Genomic DNA, 23,908 nt, shown 5'->3' with positions numbered 1-23,908 from the left:
GTTGGGACTGATTCAGTTTCATTTTACTAAAACACCAACCGACGACTACCTAATGCTACACCTCCTTATTGTCCCATGTCAAAGGGCACATTCATGGATGGCACATGTTTATATTTTGCTGTCATTATTTTCAGTAGAAACAATCATTCCAATTTCTAAGAATGTGTTATATTGAACATAAACACAGTTATCATTTAACTGGAACTAAAAAAAAAAAAAAACGGTGTATTTTTTTTTGCATGCATCCTGTAAGGAGATCTATAAAATAATAGCAATTTTTTAGAGCCATTATTTTGTGGCACACAGCCTTTTTTATCTAACTTTAATAAAGTATGATTTAATTTGCTACACTGCTGGAGATTCAGCAACGGTGGGAAATAAACAAAACTTGCAAGACAGGAAAATATACAATGGCTCCAATCAGTATTTGGACACTTAAAATGCCTGAATGAATACATAATAATTTTGCATTGCCACACCTTTAGGCGTTTACTTAGTGCTCAATTCCGATTTATTGCTCAGATCAGATTTTTTTTATTTTATAGCTGTTCACATTATTGTTTTAAATGTGGCCAATATCAGATTCCAGCGTGAACAGATCGTGTTCCTGGACTGACACGATAAAAAGAACGGTAAATAACAATAATAATAAAAAGACGTCACGCAGCACGCTGTCATACGGAAGCAAACAAGGAAGACATTAAAGCAAACGATTACGCATTTATTTATAGAGTGATTTGCCGCCAAAGCCAGCGAAATTAAGCGTAGGCAATATGAAAAACAATGATGAGGGTGTGAAAAAAGAGCAGTTTTTAAAATATTTATGATACAAGACCTCATATTTTGCTTGAGCTGTCACTGTAATACTTACGAGTTCTGACACGTCACTGTCCTTCCACTGAATACCTTTCACAACTGTCTTGATAACGTCGGCTATGCAAAATCTTTGAAGTGATGTGCATGAGAGCAGAATTGTGATGAATATCTAGAGTGACGTAAAAGCAGGGTGACCAGATTTCTCACGAAAAGAACAAAGAATAAGAAAACTAAGTTTTTCAGGTACAGTAGGTTTTATCTAACATGAATACATTTATTTAACATCTTTTGTTGTTTTGATTAACATTAATGACACAGACAGGTATTTTAGGCTGCTGTCACTTAAGACAGAATGCTAGGATCTAATAATAATGACATTTATCCGGTTTTTACCAAGCTGTTTACGTTCACTTAAGCCATAACCGACTGTATTTACATGAAATAGGTACTCCACATGATGTGCATTTTAACAAATGTGATCTGTATTTCAACATTCAGGTGCAAAGGGAACTGAATTGGGGATTGCGCGCTGTCTGAGAGAGATTAATTCAGAGTTATTTTTTCTTAATCACTTTAGGCTATCTTTATTTTCTTATCTTAAAATAACTTGTTAATGTTTTTGATTTTTTTCTTTTCTTTTTTGAGAATCGAGGATTTTCAGTTATTAACTGGTCTTATGTTAATGTTATTGATGTATGAAGTTTGTATTTCAACTGTGGTTTGTGGGTGTGGGGGACAGGTTGAGCATTTCTTTTGTTTTGTATTTTTGTAAGGTTGTTGTGTTTTGTGTTTCTGTATTATTGTGTATACATATTATTCTGTTTGTGTTTCTAGGACACCCTTGAAAATGAGATGTTACATCTCAAGGGGCTATGCTTTTCACAAATTCAAATACACAACTTACTGTGCATAATAACTAGATTAACTCTTTTTAAAGATCCTCGTTTGATCACACGCTTCTTTGACATAATCTTTGCATCTGATTTGACCTCATCTGCTGCACTCTCTAATATCTTAGGGGTGTAACGATACCCTCATGTCACGATTCGATACATATCACGATACTGAACTCACGATACGATATTATTGCGATACTCCAAGTCAAGACAAATGGTAAAAAGTTAACAAAAAATGTACTGTTGATTAAAATGCTAAATTTGGTGTTACATTGAAAATGAATAGGCTTAGACTTGGTGCTGGAAACCCAATTCACAGGACAATAGAGACACCAGAATAAAAATATTCATGATTCTGAAGCTGAAAATACTGAATTATTTTAGACGAATATTGCACTCTGTCACTGACTAGATATATTTAAAATAATGTAGGCCACTTTTTACTGGTAACATTTGGCATTATCAGGACCCACAAATATTCCCCCATTGCATTATTATACATTATTATTACATTATTTAATGTAGTACTGACACGAAAACTCTTATTTTTGGGGAACTATACACAACACATATTGTTGCATTTTTGTATTGCGATATATTGTGACATGATATATTGTTACACCCCTAATATCCTGCCTTCACTAATTGCAAGTTAATCGATAACAAATTGTGACTGATGGTAATTTTGTTCTCCAAAATATACTATGACGAGATTGGCTACCTTTGATTGGGCTATTCTCGCGTGACAGTGCTACTTGCTTTTATATAATCACCCTGCAAAGACAATTTAGGAAAAAAGAAATATGGGGAAAAGCATGATTTTTTTCATAATAAGTCGGGACGCTAAAAATAGATCTGAAATACGGGACTGTCCCGGGAAAAAAAACGGGACGTCTGGTCCATAGATATCCATAATAAAGGCTAGATGTCTTACGGCGGAGCCTCTATCGTCATCACCGGCGGCCATCTTGTCACAGGCAAGCTTTCTGGCGGGCTCTGTGGTGCCTGATGTAAGATGAGTGATCAGCACGAACACAAATACTCTTATCTCGTTGAAATCTTGACGGATTTACAAACGGTTTGGTTTCTTACAAAACGTTATTAACGTGGCTATAATTCTGGATGATTATTTATTTATACACTTATTATTCATAAGTCTGCAGTGTCATAACTGCATCTCTGACGTTTATAACAAACCAAACCGTTTGAAAATCGGTTGAAAATTGTGGTTATTTAAAAAGTACATGCACCATTAAAACACAATGTTACGAGTGAGCGAGCTGCCTGTGACAAGATGGCCGCCAGGTGCAGACGTCCACCTCCATTGGCCAGCAGCGCGGACGAGACATCTAGGCAGCCTTTATTATGGATATCTATGGTCTGGTCACCCAAAGTCGCATGAATTCCTATAAGACTGTTCAGACTGCGGTCGCATTGCAAAACATCCGTCCTGTATCGGATTTAGGACCACATATGGAAGTGGCACAAATTGTAATTTAAGAGATCAATTTCCATGTTACCTCATGTTACCTCGCTGTTCACACTGTCATGAGAAAAACAGATCACATGTGAGCAGAAAAATCAGATTTGTGCCACATTTACCTGCAGTCTGAATGTAGCCTTAGTGGAACAAGTCCAAAGACCAAATCACCAAAGACATTAAGACTTCAAAACTCATGAAGAATAGTGAAGCTAAGTGAAAGCTTCTGCAGCTTATGGCATTTTTTCGGATGGCGTAATCGTCCAAATGCTTTATTTGTGGGTATGCTGTGCTCTAAACAAACAGCAGAAACAGATGTTTATTATTATCATCTCTCAGCATTGCTGGAGTTCATTCATAAACTCAACCACTCGCCCTCCTGTCACTCTGGTTTACTATTGATCGCTCAAACAGGCTCAAGACACACAGTCAGTTACATGCAAACACACAATTATTCGGGTTTTGGCAGTCATGATGCACTTGCGCTCATTCAGCAGGTTGAGTTAACCTTTAACCAGATGCATTTTATCCCAAAGTCACACCATGAGTCAGTCAGATTGACCACACGTGAGAAACCCAACACCAAAACAAGAGCAGGAGAGCCAAAGGATCATCTTCCAGTCCAACACCACGCGGATCGGACAGAAACAAACAAACCCAACACATGCCTCTCTACAGCAAGCCTTACTGGAGATTCCCTTTAAAATACCATAGTTACTGCAGTAAAACTGTGTTTACTGGGTATAGAGTGCAACAGAAGTAAAAGTCCCATTCATTCTGCTGGAAAATATGGTCTCCCCATGGCAATTGTTGTTACTAGAGTAAAACTGTCTACAGTGCCAATATTCTAAAGGCTTCATGCACTGTTTGAATGAGACGTCATAATTTATTAAATTAGTATTATTAATATGTTACGGAGAAACATAAAGCATCATTTTCATGACGCCATAGCAATCATAGTCTCCACCAAAATACCATAATTATTAGAGCTATTGTTCCAACTGTGAGGTCATGATAATTACAGGATCTCCGCCAAAAAGCGCAGCTTTCAGAACTTGTACTGTAGTAACAACTGTAGTATATGTTATTATGTTGATAACATTGCAGTTATTGTTACAAAAATATTGCATTATGATGCATAATGCTTTGGGTTTTTTTTTTTTATAACAGTCATTATACCATAGTTATCGCCTCACTACTACAGTAAACGGTTTTTATCATTTTCTTTTCTTTTCCTTGTCAATCGTGCCAGTTTTATACCAATACCAATTGCATAAAGCTGGTTACCATGGTGAACTGTTGTAAGGCGCTCGCGCTCGATCTGTCAGTCATTCGCGCGGCGGCTGTTTCACTGACTGGAGCTCGAGCGAAGTAACCGACAAAAACTGAACTAAAAGGCCGCATTTCTACCCCTGTCAGGGGTCAAATGTATATCAAACCAACTAAATAGCACAACCCTTTAAACCACGGTGATTTTTTTACAGCTCATGTGAAGCATTTATTAAATGTATCCTCAGCCGAGGCCCGTTTCGGCGTCTGTTGTTGTTGTTGTCGCGAGCAGAGGGCGGACCCCTCAGATAAGGCCTCAAAACACGGCGAAAAACACCCGCATCTCGGGTTAAAACGACACAGCTCACTCACCTGAAGGCAGCCTGCGAGGCAGAGCGGGTATACTCTTTCTTCCGAGTCGCAGGAGAGGAGATTAACGATGAAGAAATCGACAAATTGCACCTCGTAGCCATTTGCAGAGTCGGCCCGTCCCACTGTGGAATCCCGTCGTCATCGCAGCCTCCCCGACGTCATGACGTCACGGCGCAAATTGCGTCATCGCGTTCGAACGAGCGGTGGGGGAGGGGCGGATATGTAAACAAGCTTTGAAGTGGATGCAAGTACTGCTAATAAATAATCAATAATAATAATAAATAAATAATTACACAGACAATGGAGACTTTGGCATATGGGAATTTGGCATAAAAAAATGCTTGTATTCGTTAGATATGTTTAATCCGCCCCATATTAAACTAACTTTAAATGAAAGTGAATTAAGAAAACAAGTTGATTTAATTTAAAAGAGAAGACTGGGCTAATTGTCACTTTTTTTTAAGTCCAGTAAATATTGTTCAGGTTTATTTTGAGTCAATTCCTGCATACCTACAAAATGTATCACAGTGAGAAAGTGCTGTTTAGTGGCAATATTTACACTAAGACTTAGTGCAGGGATATTCACCATTTAGGCTACACCATGTTCAAATAAATGTTATTTTCTTTGCAATAAGTGTAAATAGTAGTCAGATACTATTTGCACCTCAGTATTTTAGTAGGCCTACATTATACAACAGTAGGCCTGTGCAATAATAACATATTCAGTGTAAATTATATTAAATAAATTCTGCCTTATTGGGACAATAAAGCCCTTCACCTGCCTCTAACCCTCCCGATAAACACTTTATTATTAAATAACCATTAGGCAATTTAATTCCATTTTTCTCATATTTTCAAATTGGTTCAAATTCATGAAATGACAAGAAGGGCATTAATGCAACTGGACTTGTTTGTAATTGTGTCTGTAATTTAAAGTTACCAATGCTTTGGCAATGTAAAGCCTTTTACCGTGAAAATTACTAGGTGTAAAAAAACACACAGACAAAAAAGGTTTATACAATGATGTACTGTATTCAATAATGACTTGGTACATATGTGATTAAAAGACACATGACATTTATTTGTCCTCTCTTTAACAACCAAAGCTTTAAGTGCTCTGCCATAAGGTCATGGGAAATGTGCGCAAACGTTGGAAAGAGGAAAAAAATGCGCAAAAGAGAAACAACCAAACACAGAGTTCTGCCTCCCGCTTGTGTCGAATTCAATCTCATACTCACCACAGAGCCTCATTTACACACAGTACAAACTCCAAACACACACATTAAATCATAAGCAGAACTGACAATTAAGTTTTCAAGTCTGACAGTTTTTTAATTCTGCAGTGAGGCGGTTTCATTTTTTACTATTCAAATAAAGAAAAGGCCAGTGTTTATATAGGGCTCTGCGATAATTCAAATACAAACACACTCAAGCACCACAGATATCAAAAGTAATCTTGTTTTGCCCGAGATACTTATGACCACTAATTTTATTATACTGGAATGGCACTTTCCACAAACAGGGCCTGAGATGCTTAACGAAATGAAGCCTTTTTTCCCTTTTCAGCAAATAGTTGGTGAAAGGAGGTGCGTTACCTTCATAAAATGTTTATAATCATCCTCAGGAGGACGTTTAATGCTCTATTTATTTTATGAGGTCCTGTTGTCAAAATATGGGACGTATGAATATATATATTTTTGCATTGGGGTCCAATCATGTGATAACAGTGATGGAAACCGGACAGCTAAACATGATTTTTGGTCTTAAGTAAAAGATTTTTTCAATAGTAGACTTTCAAAGGTAAAAAAAATGACATTTTTGCACGAGAAGGTCAAGACCTCATTTTAAGGGGAATCTAGAAATAGGATATTTTTTAAAAACAACCTAATTTTCATGCTTGGTTAAATTTACAGTATATGCAATGATAATTTGTCGCCTAATCATTTTCAAGCAAAAAAAGCAAAGAAAAAAAAGCACTGTACTGCATTTGTGGAAAGTGCCTAATACAGTATCATCCATTATAACCTGCAAGAAGTGAAACTATGTGTAAGTGCTGATTTCTTGGGGGGGAGGGGGAAACCACTCAAACATTCCCGATCCTTGCAAATAAAACAAGGCATGCAAAATACAAATGTTAAAAAGAAACATACACAAAATGAAAGCAGTTTAGAATGGTCAAAAAATCTGTTGTCAACAGGACATTTTTATTACATGAACAATTACATGAGAGAGAGAGAGAGAGAGAAGTAGTCGTTGAGGTTTCATTTGAATCAACACTAATTGCTTCAGTCACGAGTTCAGATGAGATGCATTCAGGTTTTCTGTTTTGTTCAGAAGTTGCTGTCTGGTTGCTTGTTATTAATAATAAGAGTATGCATTAAAGTACATGAGATTCTTTTTTTTTCCAATTGATCAGATGTACAAATCACATGATCAGTCAACTGAAAAGCGAACGGCGGTTAGGAACAGTAAACGTTGACCAGTGGTGCGACCTGACAGGTTTTGTAAAGCTTAGAGAAGCAAGTCTACCCTGAGAAGTTTCTAGAACATGGGCAAGCTTGCCAGACCACCCCTGGCTCTATGTGTTTGGTTAATATAACTGTACACTCTATTAAATATCATCAGCACGCTAGTGTCAAGGACCTAAGATATATCCTTTTCAGTAAATGTGTAATATCTATATATATTTACATATGTTTTAAGATCTGACCCTCAGTACTATTAAGACATGTGCAAGTGTTTTCTAACAACCTCAACAAGACATGAAGGCAAAGAACACAAATTCAGAATAATTGCTGTACTTTCTTCAATATCTCACATTTTTCTAAGTGCTGCGTGTATTTTTCTCGTGTAGTTGTAAATATCGAGTATAAAACATGATACAGTAGGAAAGGAACGTCAATGTTTTAGAATATAATAAATAAATAAAACAGCATTTCAATCAACAGCAGCAAAAACGCACCAATGAAGAACATCTGGATTCATCTGCGCTATTATTATTCGATTTCACGGTTTGCGAGGTCTAAAAAGCATGTTTTAGTGTTCACAAAGTTACAGAAAACAAACAGGCCGTCCTTTGAGGGAAAGAGTGTTTGTTTTGCTTTGGTCATTGTGTTCAGACCTCAAATGCATTCAGTGTGTCTGCTTTTGATTTAGTGTTACTCAGTATTAGACCTGAAACAGACTCTAAGCAAGGATGTGAATGCCAGTATTTCTATCAACACAAGCGAAATGTGTCAGAAAGCAATTCACTGATATAACACAAGCACATGTGACCAAACATTTAACGAGCCCCACTGACTCCCATAGTATTTTTTTTTTCTCATACTATAGAAGTCAATGGGGTCCAACAATTGTTTGGTTACTGATATTCTTCAAAATATCTTGTTTTGTGTTCAACAGATCAAAGAAACGCATAGAGGTTTGGACGAACTTAAGGGTGGGCGAGTAAATGATGACAGAATTTTAATTTTTGGGTGAACTATCCCTTTAATGCCCTCTCTTCAAAACAACCTGAACATGTAAAATGATTGACAGGCAGAGAGCATTTGATTGGCTAACAACCACAGGCCGCTTGACTCCGTTTTATCGTCTACAGAGTAGGCTTTTGTTCTGTCACAGAGACAGGTGTGATTTCCCAAGACACCTATTTCTGTGATATCTGTCAGGTAGTCATAGCCTGGTTAAAACCAGAGCATTCTCAGTTGTAAGTGAGTTATGGTCTAGCAAAGCGTCATAGACAAATCATTTCCAGAGGGGCGTCACCAACGGACGTCGCGGATAGACCTAAACCCAATCAGAGCGATGAAGGAGATGACGTATGCAGAGCGGCGGAGAAACATCTCCGAGTGTTGTTCTTTGCTCGGTTTTAACTAAAAGGAAACGTTTAAATCGCCTAAAACAGACGGGATAGCTGATTGGAACGAGTGATGTTCGACGGCGGCATCCATCTTTGTAATGTAGGCTACAAAATCTGCTTCAAAATCCCAGCGCTGTCGTCATCGTGTAAAGCCCGCCCCAACGTTTCTGATTGGTGCCTCGATTTCGGCGGATTGGAAATGGGCTTGAATGAGCTCTTTGCCAGACTAACTTTCAGAGCAAATCTAAATTTGCGGAAGTTGCCTGGGTTTTCCCAGGCTAAGGTAGTCATAAAATACTGTGTGTGCTATTTCAAAATAAACTAAAAAACACACATACAGCACGTCTGTATTCTTGCAATGTGCTGAAGAAGCATTCACAGCTTGAGAAGAGTGTGTTTCCGGCCTTTGAATAATTATTCTGAAGTTCAATTTCCATGAATCTCCTGCAGTAGAAAGAGCACCTGGAAATAAGTATCAAAATCACAGCAAATGAGACCAAGTGCTCATGGGATGATAAAGAAACAATTAAAGCGCACTAAAAACAGATTCTCGTCTGATCTCCAGTATGTCATAATTTGAGTTGAAGTGCATTTATTTTTAAACTCCCCGCTAAAATGTCTTAATTATAAAATGACCTGAACGTAAAGTGTTACACTGCCTTAGATAAGCATACAGTCATTCTCCACAGGAAGTGACATCAGAAGGACACTCCCGTCCCTCATGTAGGAGGATCATGTTATTCCATTCGGACTCTCATGCGGGAGGAAACACAGACGGATAGATGGATGAAGAATGATAAAACGAGTACACCCGAGACCACGACTGGATCACTGATCAGTTTAAAACATATGCATGCTAACAAACCCCGTCCCACCCCACCAGTCTCTCCGTCGGTGGTCTTTCAGGCTCCTTTGAAACCCTATCTTACATTTATATCCAAACCTCTGGGCGTAAAGGTGCGTTAGAGGTCACAGGGAGTGTGTTTGTGTGAGACCAGCTCGTCGGGACAGTGAGGTACAGGTGTGATGAATTATTGAGGATGTGCACTGCAAAAACACATTTCCTAACTTAGCCTTTTTCTCTCGGTTTCCAGTACAAATATCAAATTTACTTGAGAAGCAAAATGATATTACGCTTTTAAATCCTCAACATTTTAAAAGTTTTATCTTGTAATTCTGACTTTTTTTCCCTCAGTATTGCAAGATATAAACGTGCAATTGTGAGGAAAAAAGTCAGAATTGTGAGATAAAAAGTTGCAGTTACCTTTATTATTTTTAATCCATGGCGGATAGAATTAAATTCAAGAATTCGTTTTTTTCTTACCCCACCGACAAGATATTTCCTATTGTTTTAATTTTGAGCAATTGTTCAGTAAACAACTTCTCACTTCACTTATTTGTTTCTGAAGTAAATCTATTTTGTTTCGATATTTGTGCTGGAAAACAAGAGTAGGAAAAGCATTTTTTCTTTTTTTTGCAGTGTGTGTGAACTGTGCACAAGAGCCCTGGTGTAAAACCTCAAAGTATCCAACCAAAAAACTAACAAAATGACACGTTCACAAAATCAAAAATGCATCTACCGTCGTACCGACTTTTTTTTCAACATTTCCTTTTTTCTTGTTTTTTGCCGTTTTTCTCTTTTTATAGTATCGCTCAAGTATATCACAGGTTACTATCTAGAGAGGAAATAGAGGGTAAATTATGTTCCATGCTACATCTTGTTCAGAGAAGGCTATTGCAGACGATTTCTACAACACACACACAATCACACGTTGTACGCTTGTATAACAAAAGTTCCAAAACATGTCACCAAGAAACTAAATACATATGCAATGTTCACTATTTAGAGTCTTTTAGGACTATCCCTCGGTCAAAGTGAAGCTGTCGCACGTCACTTGACTTCGTGTCCCGTCTTACAGACAAAAGTTGAAAAATTGCTATTCAAAAATTAGCAAATTTGGTCATTGTCTCTCTCTCTTTTGTTGTTTTTTAAATAAGTAGTGCTTTTTTGATGGCTTAAGACAGAGGTCTTTTATTTGAATAATCTCACCCAGTGGCAATCTCCAAGACGTCAGTGTGCATTTCATGACACCGCTACGTTTCTCTCCTCCGCTGTTTAAAACAACACCAGCTAGTGCTGTGACGTAGAATTCAAAGTTACTTTATCAAAATAGCTAAAACGCGTTTATAAATATATCGGACGGCCAGGTTTTTTCGTCAGGGCGGCTCGTGCGACGGTCTTCTTCTAGAACTCCCACTCGAGCGTTTCCTCGCGGTTGGCGGCCCGCTCCAGCCGATGGATGATGTTGTTGAGGTTGGCCATCTTCTCGTTGCGTCTCTGAGTGCTTTTGTTGAGTTTGGGGTTGAGCGAGGGCGACTCCAGGCTGTAGTTGGTCGGGGCTGGAAGGGAGGGCAGTGATGGAGAGATGGGGGCGGACGAGGACGGGACGGGGGACACTGACATCATGAGGCCGGGTGAGGACGCGGCCGAGGGCGAGTTGAGGGACACCTCCAGGCTGCTCCGGGACGGTTCGGACGAAGCTTTGAAGCTGACGGGATCCTCGGGCGACTCCGCTGAGCTGTTCCTCTGAGGACCCTGACTGAGGGCCACCTCCTCGTCCCCTCGGCCCGGGTCGCTCTTCAGCGGAGAGAACTGGACGCCCACAGAGAAACACTTGGCCTGCCTCACACGCAGCTCCTCGTCCTCGTCCTCCTGTTTGAAGCTGAAGCGTCGACTGTGATTCCTGTCGTCCCGGTCCGACACGGGGCTGTGGGACGCCAGGGGGGAGTAGTTGTTGTGTTCGGCGTCCGTGTCGTTGTCTTGGAGACCCTCCATCAGGACCTCTCGCCGCATACGGGACCTGTGGGGGGATGATGGTAAAACAAGCTCAGGACAAAGAGACATTGGTAAACACTTTACAACAAGGTTCATCAGTTAACTACCTTAATTAACATGAACTAAGAATGAACAATACCACTTTAGCATTTATTAATCTTAGTTAATATTAATGTCAACATTTACTAATACGTTATTAAAATCAAAGGTTGTATTAGTTAACATTAGTTAATGCACTGTGAACTAACATGAACAAACAATGAAGAGTTGTATTTTTATTAACATTTACAAAGATGAATAAATACTGTAACAAATGTTTTGCTCATTGTTAGTGCATGTTAGTTAATACATTAACTAATGTTATCTAATGAACCTTATTGTAAAGTGTTACCGATACATTTACTGTGTGAATGCATTCAGTTTTTATTTTTGCAGTGAGCTATATTGTTGTCACATGATCTAATCAGTGTTATTATTGTTAAATAAAACTATTAAAATGGAAATAAAATAAAATACAAATATTAAATGAAAAAAAAAACATGTTGATAGACTAACTAAAATAAATTACTAAAATTAAAACTGAAATGAAAATAAATAAAATGAAAACTGAAAATTCTATTAATAAATACTAATAATTTATAAAAAATACTACAATAGCTAACTACTGGATCTCACTGCATTGCATGTGTAATTCGGTGCATCCAGTTATCATCTAAGAAATTAACATTTGGATAAAAAAAAAGAAATAGTTTACTGCTGATGTGACTTCCGGTTTGAGAGCTTTGCATTGTGGGATACTGTATCAAACAGTGTGCTCTGGTTGGGGGAGCCAGAGTTAAAATTATGAAAATATCATTGAAAAAATCTACTATGCCACTGTTAATAATATAGTACTGGTGCAGTTATCATGTTCTCTTTTCTAACTCCTCAAATGTCCAGCAGGGGGAGCCAACCCCTCATTTACAGCTTCAAAAAGTTTGAACACAATCTCTTTTAGCAGACTTTTTACTAGTAAGTAGCAGAAAGGATCAGATTGGTACCTGTAGTTGTGAAACCAGTTGATGACGGTGTTGGTTTTGAGGTTGAGCTGGGCGGCCAGCATCTCGATGGTGTGCTGAGAGGGGTACGGCTCCTGGAGATACGCTTTCCTCAGAGCCTCCTTCTCCTCCGCCGCCAGCACCACTCGAGGTTTCTTGGCTTGGCTGAACGGGCAGAGCTCCAGCGGGGTCAGACCTGGACTGATGCAGTCAGAGTGAGCGCCGGGGGAATCGCTGTCTGAGCCGGGACTCAACAGACCGTATCGCCTCTTCAGATACGCTGGAGAAAAGAAGACAGAGAGACTTTTTGTATTTAAGCAGTTAGTTACTTGAGATGACTTTACTGCATGTTTTACAAGTTACGATTAACTCCATCTTTACAGTGAGTGGGTCATACACATGCTTAGTAAATATTTTTGTCTTGATAAAACACTGACAGCCAATCAGAATCCATCCTGCTTCATAAGAGCTTGAGCATTTAAAGTGGCAGAGATTTGTTTCGGTAAACAAGACTTAAAGGGTTAGTTCACCCCAAAATGAAAACTCTGTCAGTAATTACTCTCCCTCATGTTGTTCAACCCCGTAAGACTTTCGTTCATCTTCGGAACACAAATTAAGATATTTTTGATTAAATCTGAGAGCTGGATCACTCCTCCATAGGCTTCTTAAGGGATCGAAACTGGCCGGCCCAAAAGTTATGAAAGACATCGTTAAAATAGTCCGAGTGACTACAGTGGCTCAACCTTAAGTTTATCAAGCGACGAGAATACTTTTTGTGCGCAAAAAACAAACAAAAATAACGACTTTATTCAACTATTCATTTCCTTCTCTGTGGGCCTCGAGTGAGTTTACGTAGTGTAACAGCGCAGCGCTTCTGTGTTGTACGTCACACACAGGCTCACTATTGGCCGACACTGGTCATGTGTGTGATGCGTGTGACGTACAACACAGAAGCGCTGCGCTGTTACACTACGTGAAATCTCGAGGCCCACAGAGAAGGAAATGAATAGTTGAATAAAGTCGTTATTTTTGTTTGTTTTTTGAGCACAGAAAGTATTCTCGTCGCTTGATAAACTTAAGGTTGAGCCACTGTCGTCACTCGGACTATTTTAACGATGTCTTTCATAACTTTTGGGCCGGCCAGTTTCGATCCCTTAAGAAGCCTATGGAGGAGTGATCCAGCTCTCAGATTTAATCAAAAATATCTTAATTTGTGTTCCGAAGATGAACGAAAGTCTTACGGGGTTGAACAACATGAGGGAGAGTAATTACTGACAGAATTTTCATTTTGGGGTGAACTAACCCTTTAGTATCTTCCGTCATTTTGCTTCTCAAGTAAATACATCTTGATTTAAGAATGTTTCGATATTTGTAGTGGTAAACAAGATAAAAACAGTGCACGTAATAAAATTGATTGTGAACTGATGCAGATTCACTGAAGAACTGAATAGATGTTTGTTCTTTATTACCTTTCTTCTCCATTTTCTTGACGTCTCGGAGTTTGTCCACGTTGTGCGGGTCGTTGAGCCACAGCTGCATGCGGACGAACGGCTCTCGACCCTTCAGACTCAGCTTATGCCAGGGCTTCGGTCTGGACAGCAGATCAGACACTGAACCCTGGGTCAATCCCAGAATGCTCTCTCCAAACAGACGCTGACCTGCATAAACACATATACTGTTACTAATCTGGCCTACAGTCTTTATAATTCTCCTTAGTTGTATGTTCGACATGAATCAAAGTGTCCGTTTCAATGAATAGATGTTTTTAACTACCTGTCATGGGTGTGCTTAAAGTCCCCCTGTGATGAAACACAGCTTTTAATGTTGTTTATGTGTCTATGTGGTGTTTTTAATATGCTTTAAGACAAACCATGTGTAAGTTCATAAGTCGACAGCATTGCTGAGTATTTTCTGCTTAAATCTGCAGTGAACCAAAGACAGTCTCAAACACACGGTGTGAAATCGCTGGTGTTTCTGACGTCACAAACGACCTTGTAACCAATCAGATCAACGTGTGATCGTCAACCAGTGGATCTCTGAGCTGAGTGAGTGAGTGAGTGGAGGCGGGGCTCATTTGCATATTCATAGAACGCGTATACTAAATAAGGCAAGGGTGTCGAGTTACATTCAAGCTATTTTAAGGCATGAATAATTTTTTTCAAGGAAAAAACTTTTAAATATGTCATTTTGGTGATCAAAGATGAGTTTTAAGGGATACAATTATTGACAACAGGGGGAGTTTAAGAGAACGTGACTCTTTATATATGTGACTCTTTATCCACAATCCACAATTTGTGACTTGTGATGCAGCCTGGAATTAAACAACACCATGTTTGTTTGTTCGTTGGCCAGAGAACTGGTTTCTCCAAAGGTGTTTTCCTCCATTTTTTCACCTGATGGATGTCACTTTTTGTTGCCTCTGGCTTGTTTATTTGGGCAATATTATTGATGTGACTGTCCTGACACTGCTGTATGAGAACCCAACTGAGCTGGACGATGACATCACTGTTTTCTGCAGAGCTGCTTTATAGCCGAATTGAACTCATTTAATAATTGATGATCTTTATAACGGAACTGAAACAACACTGAAATGACTTCAGCTGAACAATTCTTTTTAAAGCTGCTTTACAGCCAAATTGAACTATGTTTGCACCGTTGAATTATCATTTTCCTGTTATCACGTAAAGCTGCTTTGAAACAATCTGTATTGTATAAAGTGCCATAATAATAAAGGCAAGGATGCATTCAATTGATCAACAGTGACAGTAAAGACATTTATAATGTTACAAAAGATTTCTATTTCAAATACATGTTCTGTTGAAATTTCTATTCATCGAAGAATCTGGAAAAAATACATAACAGTTTCCACAAAATAACTTTTTTCAGCATTGATAATAAACAGAAATGTTTCTTGAGCAGCAAATCATCATATTAGAATGAGTTCTGAAGGATCATGTGACACTGAAGACAGGAGTAATGATGCTGAAAATTCAGCTTTGATCACAGGAATAAATTACACTATAATATATTCATATAGAAAAAAAGTTATTTTAAATTGTAATAATATTTCACTGTTTTTACTGTATCAAATAAATGCATTCTTGGATTTAAAAGATTCTTGGAGAACACTTTTGAACAGTGTACCTATGCTGTGTGTACTGTGCAGTAAATCACCTAAGTTGTTGTCCGTCAGAACTTCCTTCACTCTCTTGGTGATGGCGTATGTGTCCAGCTCCGGAGACATGGCCACCAGCTCCTGGATGCCCAGCGGTGTGTGTGTCTGCTGGGGGACGCTCACACACGGGCTGCTCTTCCCTCCGTGAGGATCCACACGCTGAGGCTGCTGGTTCTCCTTACTGCTCTCCAGCGCCAGACTCACGGGCTCCAGGCTCATGTTGGGGTGACCGTCTTCAGGACTCAGAGGAGGGGACGGGGACGAGCGGGTCGTCACAGGGCTCTTATCTGAGAACCAACAGACAAAGATCATATTAGTGTTTCACGAGTTCACACTTACAAATAAGTCAGATAGAATAGATGGTATGGATATTTGGCGTGCTGTCCGAGGGAGGGCTCCGGGCTCGGTATTCGGCCCGAACCTAGAGTACTCCCCCCGTATTCCTGGCTGTGGAAGGACCAAGCCGAGAGTGAGGTGTCGGGGGGGTGGAGGGATGCTGAAAACTGTCAAGGAATGTTGGTGAGTCGACCGAGTGCCTATATATATACGTCCTCTTATGCTGATGGGATAGTCATGATGATTGTTGATGACAAGTTAAAGGGTTAGTTCACCCAAAAATGAAAATTATGTCATTAATGACTCGCCCTCATGTCGTTCCAAGCCCGTAAGACCTCCGTTCATCTTCAGAACAGTTTAAGATATTTTAGATTTAGTCCGAGAGCTTTCTGTCCCTACATTGAAAATGTATGTACGGTATACTGTCCTTGTCCAGAAAGGGAATAAAGACATCATCAAAGTAGTCCATGTGACATCAGTGGGTTAGTTAGAATGTTTTGAAGCATCGAAAATACATTTTGGTCCAAAAATAACAAAAACTACGACTTTATTCAGCATTGTATTGTCTTCCGGTTCTTTTGTGGATCCGCGTTCAGTGCCGCCGCTGACGTAAGACGCTGCTGACGTGTGTATTTCCTTTCTGGACAAGGACAGTATACCATACATACATTTTCAATGGAGGGACAGAAAGCTCTCGGACTAAATCTAAAATATCTTAAACTGTTCTGAAGATGAACGGAGGTCTTACGGGCTTGGGACGACATGAGGGTGAGTCATAATGACATCATTTTCATTTTTGGGTGAACTAACCCTTTAACTGGATTGATTATTTGAACGTGCTCCTCCCGAACTTTGTTTAATGACACATCATTTATAGTCAGGAGCATTTTAGGTTTATTAGTTGTGATACTGTAAATCTACTAAAAACTATGCAATAACGGTCCCAATTTTTATTAAGTGTCTTTAACTATGATTTACTAACATTTAAATTTGATACTATACACTTATTGTGTACATACTCTATATTCCAGCCTACTTATATTTAAAAAAATACCTGCATGTAACTACAGCTGTAATTACACTGTTGACATTCCCTTACTCCATAATAACCCTGCACGTACACCACACCTGTCCTAACCGTACCCGTGTCACACCTCAACAGCAGCACAAGTGTTTTGCAATTCAATATGAACACAATAAATATATTGTACCTAACAGGAGATAAGAAATCCAAATAGGAGATAAGAAATCATACTTTGCTTACAGTTAATGAAGCCTAACTTTAATATGTTTTGCATTTTGACATAATTTTCATGAAACTTAAGCACATTTTCCCCCTAAAACTATCATTACCAGAATTCCAAAGTCACTTATATATATATATATATATATAATATTATAATTTACATTACAAATTATTATAATTTAATTTTGTTTATCTGATTGGTTTAACTTGTTCATTACTATAATAGTAACTTTTATCAAAATACAGAACAACAACAAAAAAATGATTTTATTGAACCGGTACAACAAACACTACTATCATGTAATGGTAGTTTAAAATTTAAAAAGATAGTTCACTCGAGAAATCTGCCATCATTAATTCACCCTTGTGTCACTCCAAACCCATAAGACTTTCAATGCTGGGTTGTTTTAACCCAATTTTGGGTCAAATTCGGACAAACCCAAACGTTGGGTTAAAAATGTAATTAAAAAATTTAACCCAATGGCTGGGTTTCTCCATATTTGACCCGAAGTTGGGGTGAAACAACCCAGCATTTTTTAGAGTGGCATCTTCAGAACATAAATTAAGATATTTTTAATGAAATCTGAGAGATTTCTATTCCTCCATTGACAGGAAAGAGATCGTAAAATAAATCCATATTTAATCCAAGTCTTCTGAAAAGACATGATCGCTTTATTTGACGAACATTCAATTAATGCCTTTATTCACATATGAACATTGATCATGAGAGTAGTTGATGACAGTAATTGATCATTTTTGGGTGAATTGTCCCTTTAAACTCCCTTTTGCATTACAGAACTCGTATAAAGCCCCCACTGGCGGTGTGTATGTTGTGTTGTGTGTGTGCGCAGGACTGACCCTGGTTGAGGCTGTGGTTGGGCAGCTGGTTGAGTCCGTGACCCAGCTGATCCAGCAGCCAGAGCTGCATGCGTATGAACGGCTCGCGTCCCTTCTGAGTGAGTTTACTCCAGGGTTTAGGCCTGGATAACATGTCACTCACACTGCCCTGAGACAAACCCAACACCTGCGAGACACACAGACACAGAGGCTGACACATTCAAAATAAGTCTGAAGTAATGTCATACATGGACACAAACATCATTGCTTTTCACTATCAACTATCCTAGTGACCACTAGATGGCAGCAAAAGACAACAACAGTACAAGAGCTTCCGACAGCAGTTCATTACCACACTCAAAAGTTTGGGGTCAGTGAGATTTGTTTTTAAAGAAATACTTTCATTCAGAATAGATGCAATGATCAAAAGTGACAGTAAAGACATTTATAATATTACAAAAGATTTTTATTTCAAATAAATGCTGTTCTTTTTCCAAATAAATTATATTTTACGATATATTCAAATAGAAAACCATTATTTTGAATTGTAATAATATTTTACAATTTTACTGTTTTTACTGTATTTTTGATTAAATAAATGCAGCCTTGGTGAGCACAAGAGACTCTTTAAAAAACATTAAATCTTACTGACCTTAAACTTTTGAACAGTAGTGTATAAAGGGCCCTTAAAGGGATTCTCCACTTTTTTTTGGAAATAGGCTCATTTTACAACTCCCCCAGAGTTAAACTGTTGAGTTTTACCGTTTTTGAATCCAATCAGCCGAAAACAGAACGGAACTATATTCAGGCGCTGCGTCATATCATTACGCCTGCTGCTCTCATGGTACGGCAGTGAAGTTTCTTGATTATTACGCAGGAATGAGAGTATAGTTCCTAGCCATATCAGCCTAGAAAATCCCAACTTTACATTTTCCGTCGGTCTTAGTGCACGATGTAACTACAGAAGAGTCAAGTTTTAAATAGGAAAAATATCGAAACTCTTTGGTCATTTTTTTTTTTAGAAATGCTAATGGTCTTCTCCACTTCAATGATGTATGCTAAGCTATGCTAAAAGTGGTACCGCCAGAACCGGAGATCGGCTGAATGGATTCAAAAACGGTAAAATTCAACAGTTTAACTCTGGGGGAGTTGTAAAATGAGCCTATTTCCCAAAAAAGTGGAGTATCCCTTTAAGTTTTTTTTTTTTTTAAATAAAATGATAGATCTAGAGTACTAAATGAAGACAAAAAAGTACTCAATTTCATAATCATTCTAAAAAAACTATTCTAAATGCAATATTCGTATTATTTTGCATGGATTGAAGTACAAGACAGAGTATCAGTGCATTGCAATTGCATGCAAACCCGGTTGAGGTCACCAACAAGAAGAAATAGAAATATCTTCTTCTTAAAAAAATAACAAATAAAATAACCGCAAGGCAAGCACTGTGGTCTCATTTCTTCTTTTAAACAATATGCACAGATTAATCATTCACAATAAGACCAGAAACGTGTATTAAGAAAGTAAATATAGTTAAAAAAAATCTGAACTTTAAGAGGAGAATTAGATATGAATGTTTAGATGTGGGTCTCAGATTTCTACTGTTTCGATAAGATTACATTTGTGGCAGCTTTGTGTGTAAAAAAAATGAGCTCCACGCATGCTTTGATGTTGACTCATTATAATATGGAAAGGTTCTCTCCAGCTGTGCGGTTTCAGGACACGCAAACAATCCCACCTTCTCTCCGAAGATCCTCTGGCAGATCCCGTTCTTGGCCAGCTTCTCCTTCACCTGCCGGGTGAGCTCCAGGGTGTCCACCTCTCGGTACATGTACATCTCGTACTGCTCGGGGGTCAGCGGCGGGACGGTGGGCTTCAGGGTTCGAGGGATGTACGAGGGGAAGTATGACACCCGTCCCGCTCCACAGGGCGTCTCACCGCCGACCGACACGTCCGGCTCCACTTTAATCTCCACCTGCCGACTCAACACGGGCTCGTCCTCCGGCGCGGACGCTTCCTCACCGTTCACGGGACAGTCTCCGTTCTCCATCCGAGGCCAGGGACGAGGCATTGATGTGGACGAAGAGGAGGAGAGCGAGGGAGAGACGGAGGTGAAAGGGTGAGAGGTGCCGCTCATTCCCATCACCACAGCGCTGCGCTCGACGGACCAGTGCTGGTCGAAATACGAGCCGGCTTCACCGATCTCAGACTTGACTTTGCGGATGATGTTTTGGACGAAGGCGGCGGGTGACAGGACGCTGAGAGGCGTCTGAGGGCTGCCGGTGGGATTGGACACACACACCGGCACTGCTACGCCCTCTTCTTGTTTGATGAAGGGCGATGTGGGGGGCGGCTGAGGTTTGGTGGGATCCTGCGGGACGAGGCGTTCACTGGTGGACCCCCGACCGCACACCTCCATCTCCAGCAGGGCCTGTTGCTGCGCCTGCATCTCCCGACGGGCCTGCTCCAAGATGCTCTTGATGGTTTCGTCAGAACCGCTGCTTCCTCCAGAGCTGTTCCGGCCCGACGAACAGCCCAGAGACGACTTACACTCACCTGTCCAACACCAGAGGACGAGAACAGATGCATTACAGGCCAAACTGGTGTTACCTTAACAAAACACGAGATGCTGACAACACGGACACAGCCAAACTAGCACTAGAACGTGAACATAGAACAATAATTATGATTTATTAAAATACATCATATTATGATTTTATTATATTGTAATATTTATAATTAAATATGAATTATTATTAAAATATGTATGTAATATTTAATACAAATATATTTTAATAAATAATAATATATTTATAAAATACAATTTATATTATACAATGTATATTATATATCTAATATAATGTATTAAAATAATAGTAAAATATTTAATTATAATAAACACACGAATCTAAATATAATAGTAATTATTATTATTTACTGTAATATTCAAAACAGCAAGACACACAGACACAGCCAAACTAGCACTAGAACGTGAACATAGAACAACAATTATGATTTATTCAAATACATGATATTATGATTTTATTATATTGTAATATTTATAATTAAATATGAATTATTATTAAAATATGTATGTAATATTTAATACAAATATATTTTAATAAATAATAATATATTTATAAAATACAATTTATATTATACAATGTATATTATATATCTAATATAATGTATTAAAATAATTGTAAAATATTTAATTATAATAAACACATGAATCTAAATATAATAGTGATTATTATTATTTACTGTAATATTCAAAACATCAAGACACACGGACACAGCCAAACTAGCACTAGAACGTGAACATAGAACAATAATTATGATTTATTAAAATACTTGATATTATTATTTTATTATAATGTAATATTTAATACAAATATATTTTAATAAATAATAATATATGTATAAAATTCAACGTATATTATATATCTAATATAATGTATTAACATAATTGTAAAATATTTAATTATAATAAAAACATTAATCTAAATATAATAGTAATTATTATCATTTACTGTAATATTCAAAACAGCAAGACACACGGACACAGCCAAACTAGCACTAGAATATACAGTCAAGACAAAAATTATTCAGACACCAGATATAATTTTGTTGATTTTTTTTTTTACTAGTGTGTGCAGGACACTATAGTTCAGTTATGTAAGTGAGGAGAGCAAAATAAAGTATTCCCAAACATTCTTCATACAGTTACTACCAGTCAAATTTATGAAAAATTTGGGACCAAAATTTATTCAGACACTTTGACCTGATCATGTTTTAAGTGTTTTTTCTTTAATTGCTAATGCGGCTTTTTACACACAGACTGAACAACATGAAGCATTGCTTGGTGATTGGTTGAGCTAAACTGGTATTATCTAACTGTGTAGTTAAATTTAACAGCTGGCAGATATTCAACATAATTCATTTGAGAAAGAGTCTAACAGAAGGACGGACAAAACCAGTGAAATATCAACTGATTTGATAACTCTGAGTTATTGTCATATTTTATTACCATTTTCTAAACTAGAGCGAATAAACTGTGATAATGTGAGAAATGTCGAAGGTGTCTGAATTCATTTTGGTTTGACTGTATGCACATAGATAGACCAATAATTACGATTTATTAAAATACATTATATTAGTAAAAAAAATTTTATTTTATTATAATGTAATATTTAATACACATATATTTTAATAAATAATAGAATGTATTAAAATAATATTAATCATTCTCTTAATCTGTACTTTTGTCTTGGTATTTCAACATTCTTTAATAAAGAAACTAAATGTACTCGAAAAGCAAAATTGTATAAGATATTTAGAGAACATATTTTCAGAGAATACATCTTTAAAATTATTAAGATTATTTTAAGTACATACATCACTAAATTCTGTTTAATTTGTGCTGAAAAATATATGAAGACTTCAGATGCAAAAACCTCTGAGTCCGTCTATCATTTTATTTTAAATGGCCATTTTTATGTTTTTAATTTTACTCTTAATTTGTGAAAATAAGGCATTTCAATAACTGACTAATAACCTTTTCACTGTCATTAAAGTGAAATTACTGAACGTAAACATAGGAGCCTGATGAAAATGCTCATTTAAAAGAAAAAATGTCAGACGGACTTATAGGTTTTAGCATCTGAAGTCTTCATACAGTATGCTTATGCATCCATACTTTGTTTTGCTCTATTATAAATAGAATTATTACAATATTTCAGAATTAAATATAGCAGACGCACCCTGTATTAGTATGCGTGTTTCTTTGGAAGGGAACCCCTGACCTTGTCGTTGAATGCAAAATAAAAATAAAAATCTTTTTCTCAATCTATATTTTTGTCTTTGTATCACAACATCCTTCAATAAACAAGATGAATTTAGATTAGAAGACATTAAGAGAACCTATTATCAGGGAACATATTTCTAAAACTATTTAATTACATTTTATTTATAAAAAATGTTTGTATGTACCTCACTAACTGTTGTTATAGTTAGGCTTAAAATATATTTAAGCATATGTTTAGGATTCAATTTTTTTCTTCAATTTATATTTATGACAAAAAAGTTTTTAATCAGGATATATTCTCTAGTGAGACAATTTTGTTTCTCAAGTAAATGTATTTTATTTTAGATATTTTTTTTTTTCGCAGTGCAGAAGTAATTCTGAACCATGAGTAGATGATTCCAACAAACATACACACATCAGGCATCCAGTTATGCAAAACAATCATACGCGCAGATCCATTTCCGTGCTGCTGTGTGTTATTGTGTGCGCTTCATAAACTGCCTGTGGTTTTGGTGTCTCTGAACCCACCTCTTTGTGACTGGATCTCCTTCTTGGCCTGCTCTAGGATATTCTTGATAGCATCATCTGACCCAGTTTCAGGAGTTCGGATGCGAGGAGTGATGCTCCCTGAAAGAGAGAGAGAGAGGTGAGTGGGCCGGCTGATCAGAGAGCAGATCCAAAGCCTTGCGTTTGATTGCTAGATCAATGGTCGCCTTTGAGAAGCTGGCATCAAGTGAGGGTGCGCTGCTAACATGTGAAAGCTTTACTTTCAAAACTGAGGAAGAAAACAGCGCTGTGAGAGCATCACAACAAACACAGTGCGGAAGTTGTGCACAAATACAGTGATGTACAGGAAACTGGACTGACTCTCTCGGGGGGTCTGAGACGCTTCTGTGGGGTTGAGGATGAGACATCTTCAGGATGACAGATGGGCCTGTGGGA

At 37.9% G+C, this 23,908-nt stretch overlaps 2 protein-coding genes across 19 annotated transcripts in view; both read right to left on the bottom strand.

Moving 5' to 3' along the window:
• mtmr3 (myotubularin related protein 3) overlaps positions 1-4,990 on the bottom strand; it is a 36,266-nt gene extending 31,276 nt beyond the window's left edge. For all 17 annotated transcript variants that reach the window (XR_008807816.1, XR_008807815.1, XM_056259372.1 and 14 more), the window contains exon 1: positions 4,834-4,990. The gene's annotated coding sequence lies outside the window, so the exon portion shown is untranslated. The remainder of the gene's footprint in view (positions 1-4,833) is intronic.
• A 5,189-nt stretch (positions 4,991-10,179) lies between these two features.
• cux2b (cut-like homeobox 2b) overlaps positions 10,180-23,908 on the bottom strand; it is a 180,622-nt gene continuing 166,893 nt past the window's right edge. For both annotated transcript variants that reach the window (XM_056259351.1, XM_056259352.1), the window contains exons 16-22: positions 23,495-23,593; positions 19,898-20,715; positions 18,181-18,346; positions 15,740-16,027; positions 14,035-14,223; positions 12,569-12,845; positions 10,180-11,553 (exon numbers count right to left, since the gene is read on the bottom strand). In XM_056259351.1, coding sequence (XP_056115326.1) covers positions 10,938-11,553; positions 12,569-12,845; positions 14,035-14,223; positions 15,740-16,027; positions 18,181-18,346; positions 19,898-20,715; positions 23,495-23,593 — 2,453 coding nt within the window. In that variant the 3' untranslated portion in view covers positions 10,180-10,937. The remainder of the gene's footprint in view (positions 11,554-12,568; positions 12,846-14,034; positions 14,224-15,739; positions 16,028-18,180; positions 18,347-19,897; positions 20,716-23,494; positions 23,594-23,908) is intronic.

Source organism: Rhinichthys klamathensis, unplaced genomic scaffold (genome assembly GCF_029890125.1).
Source record: "Rhinichthys klamathensis goyatoka isolate OS25496 unplaced genomic scaffold, OSU_Roscu_1.1 h1tg000167l_1, whole genome shotgun sequence".
NCBI lineage: Eukaryota > Metazoa > Chordata > Actinopteri > Cypriniformes > Leuciscidae > Rhinichthys > Rhinichthys klamathensis.
This window is presented reverse-complemented; position numbering and strand designations above follow the sequence as displayed.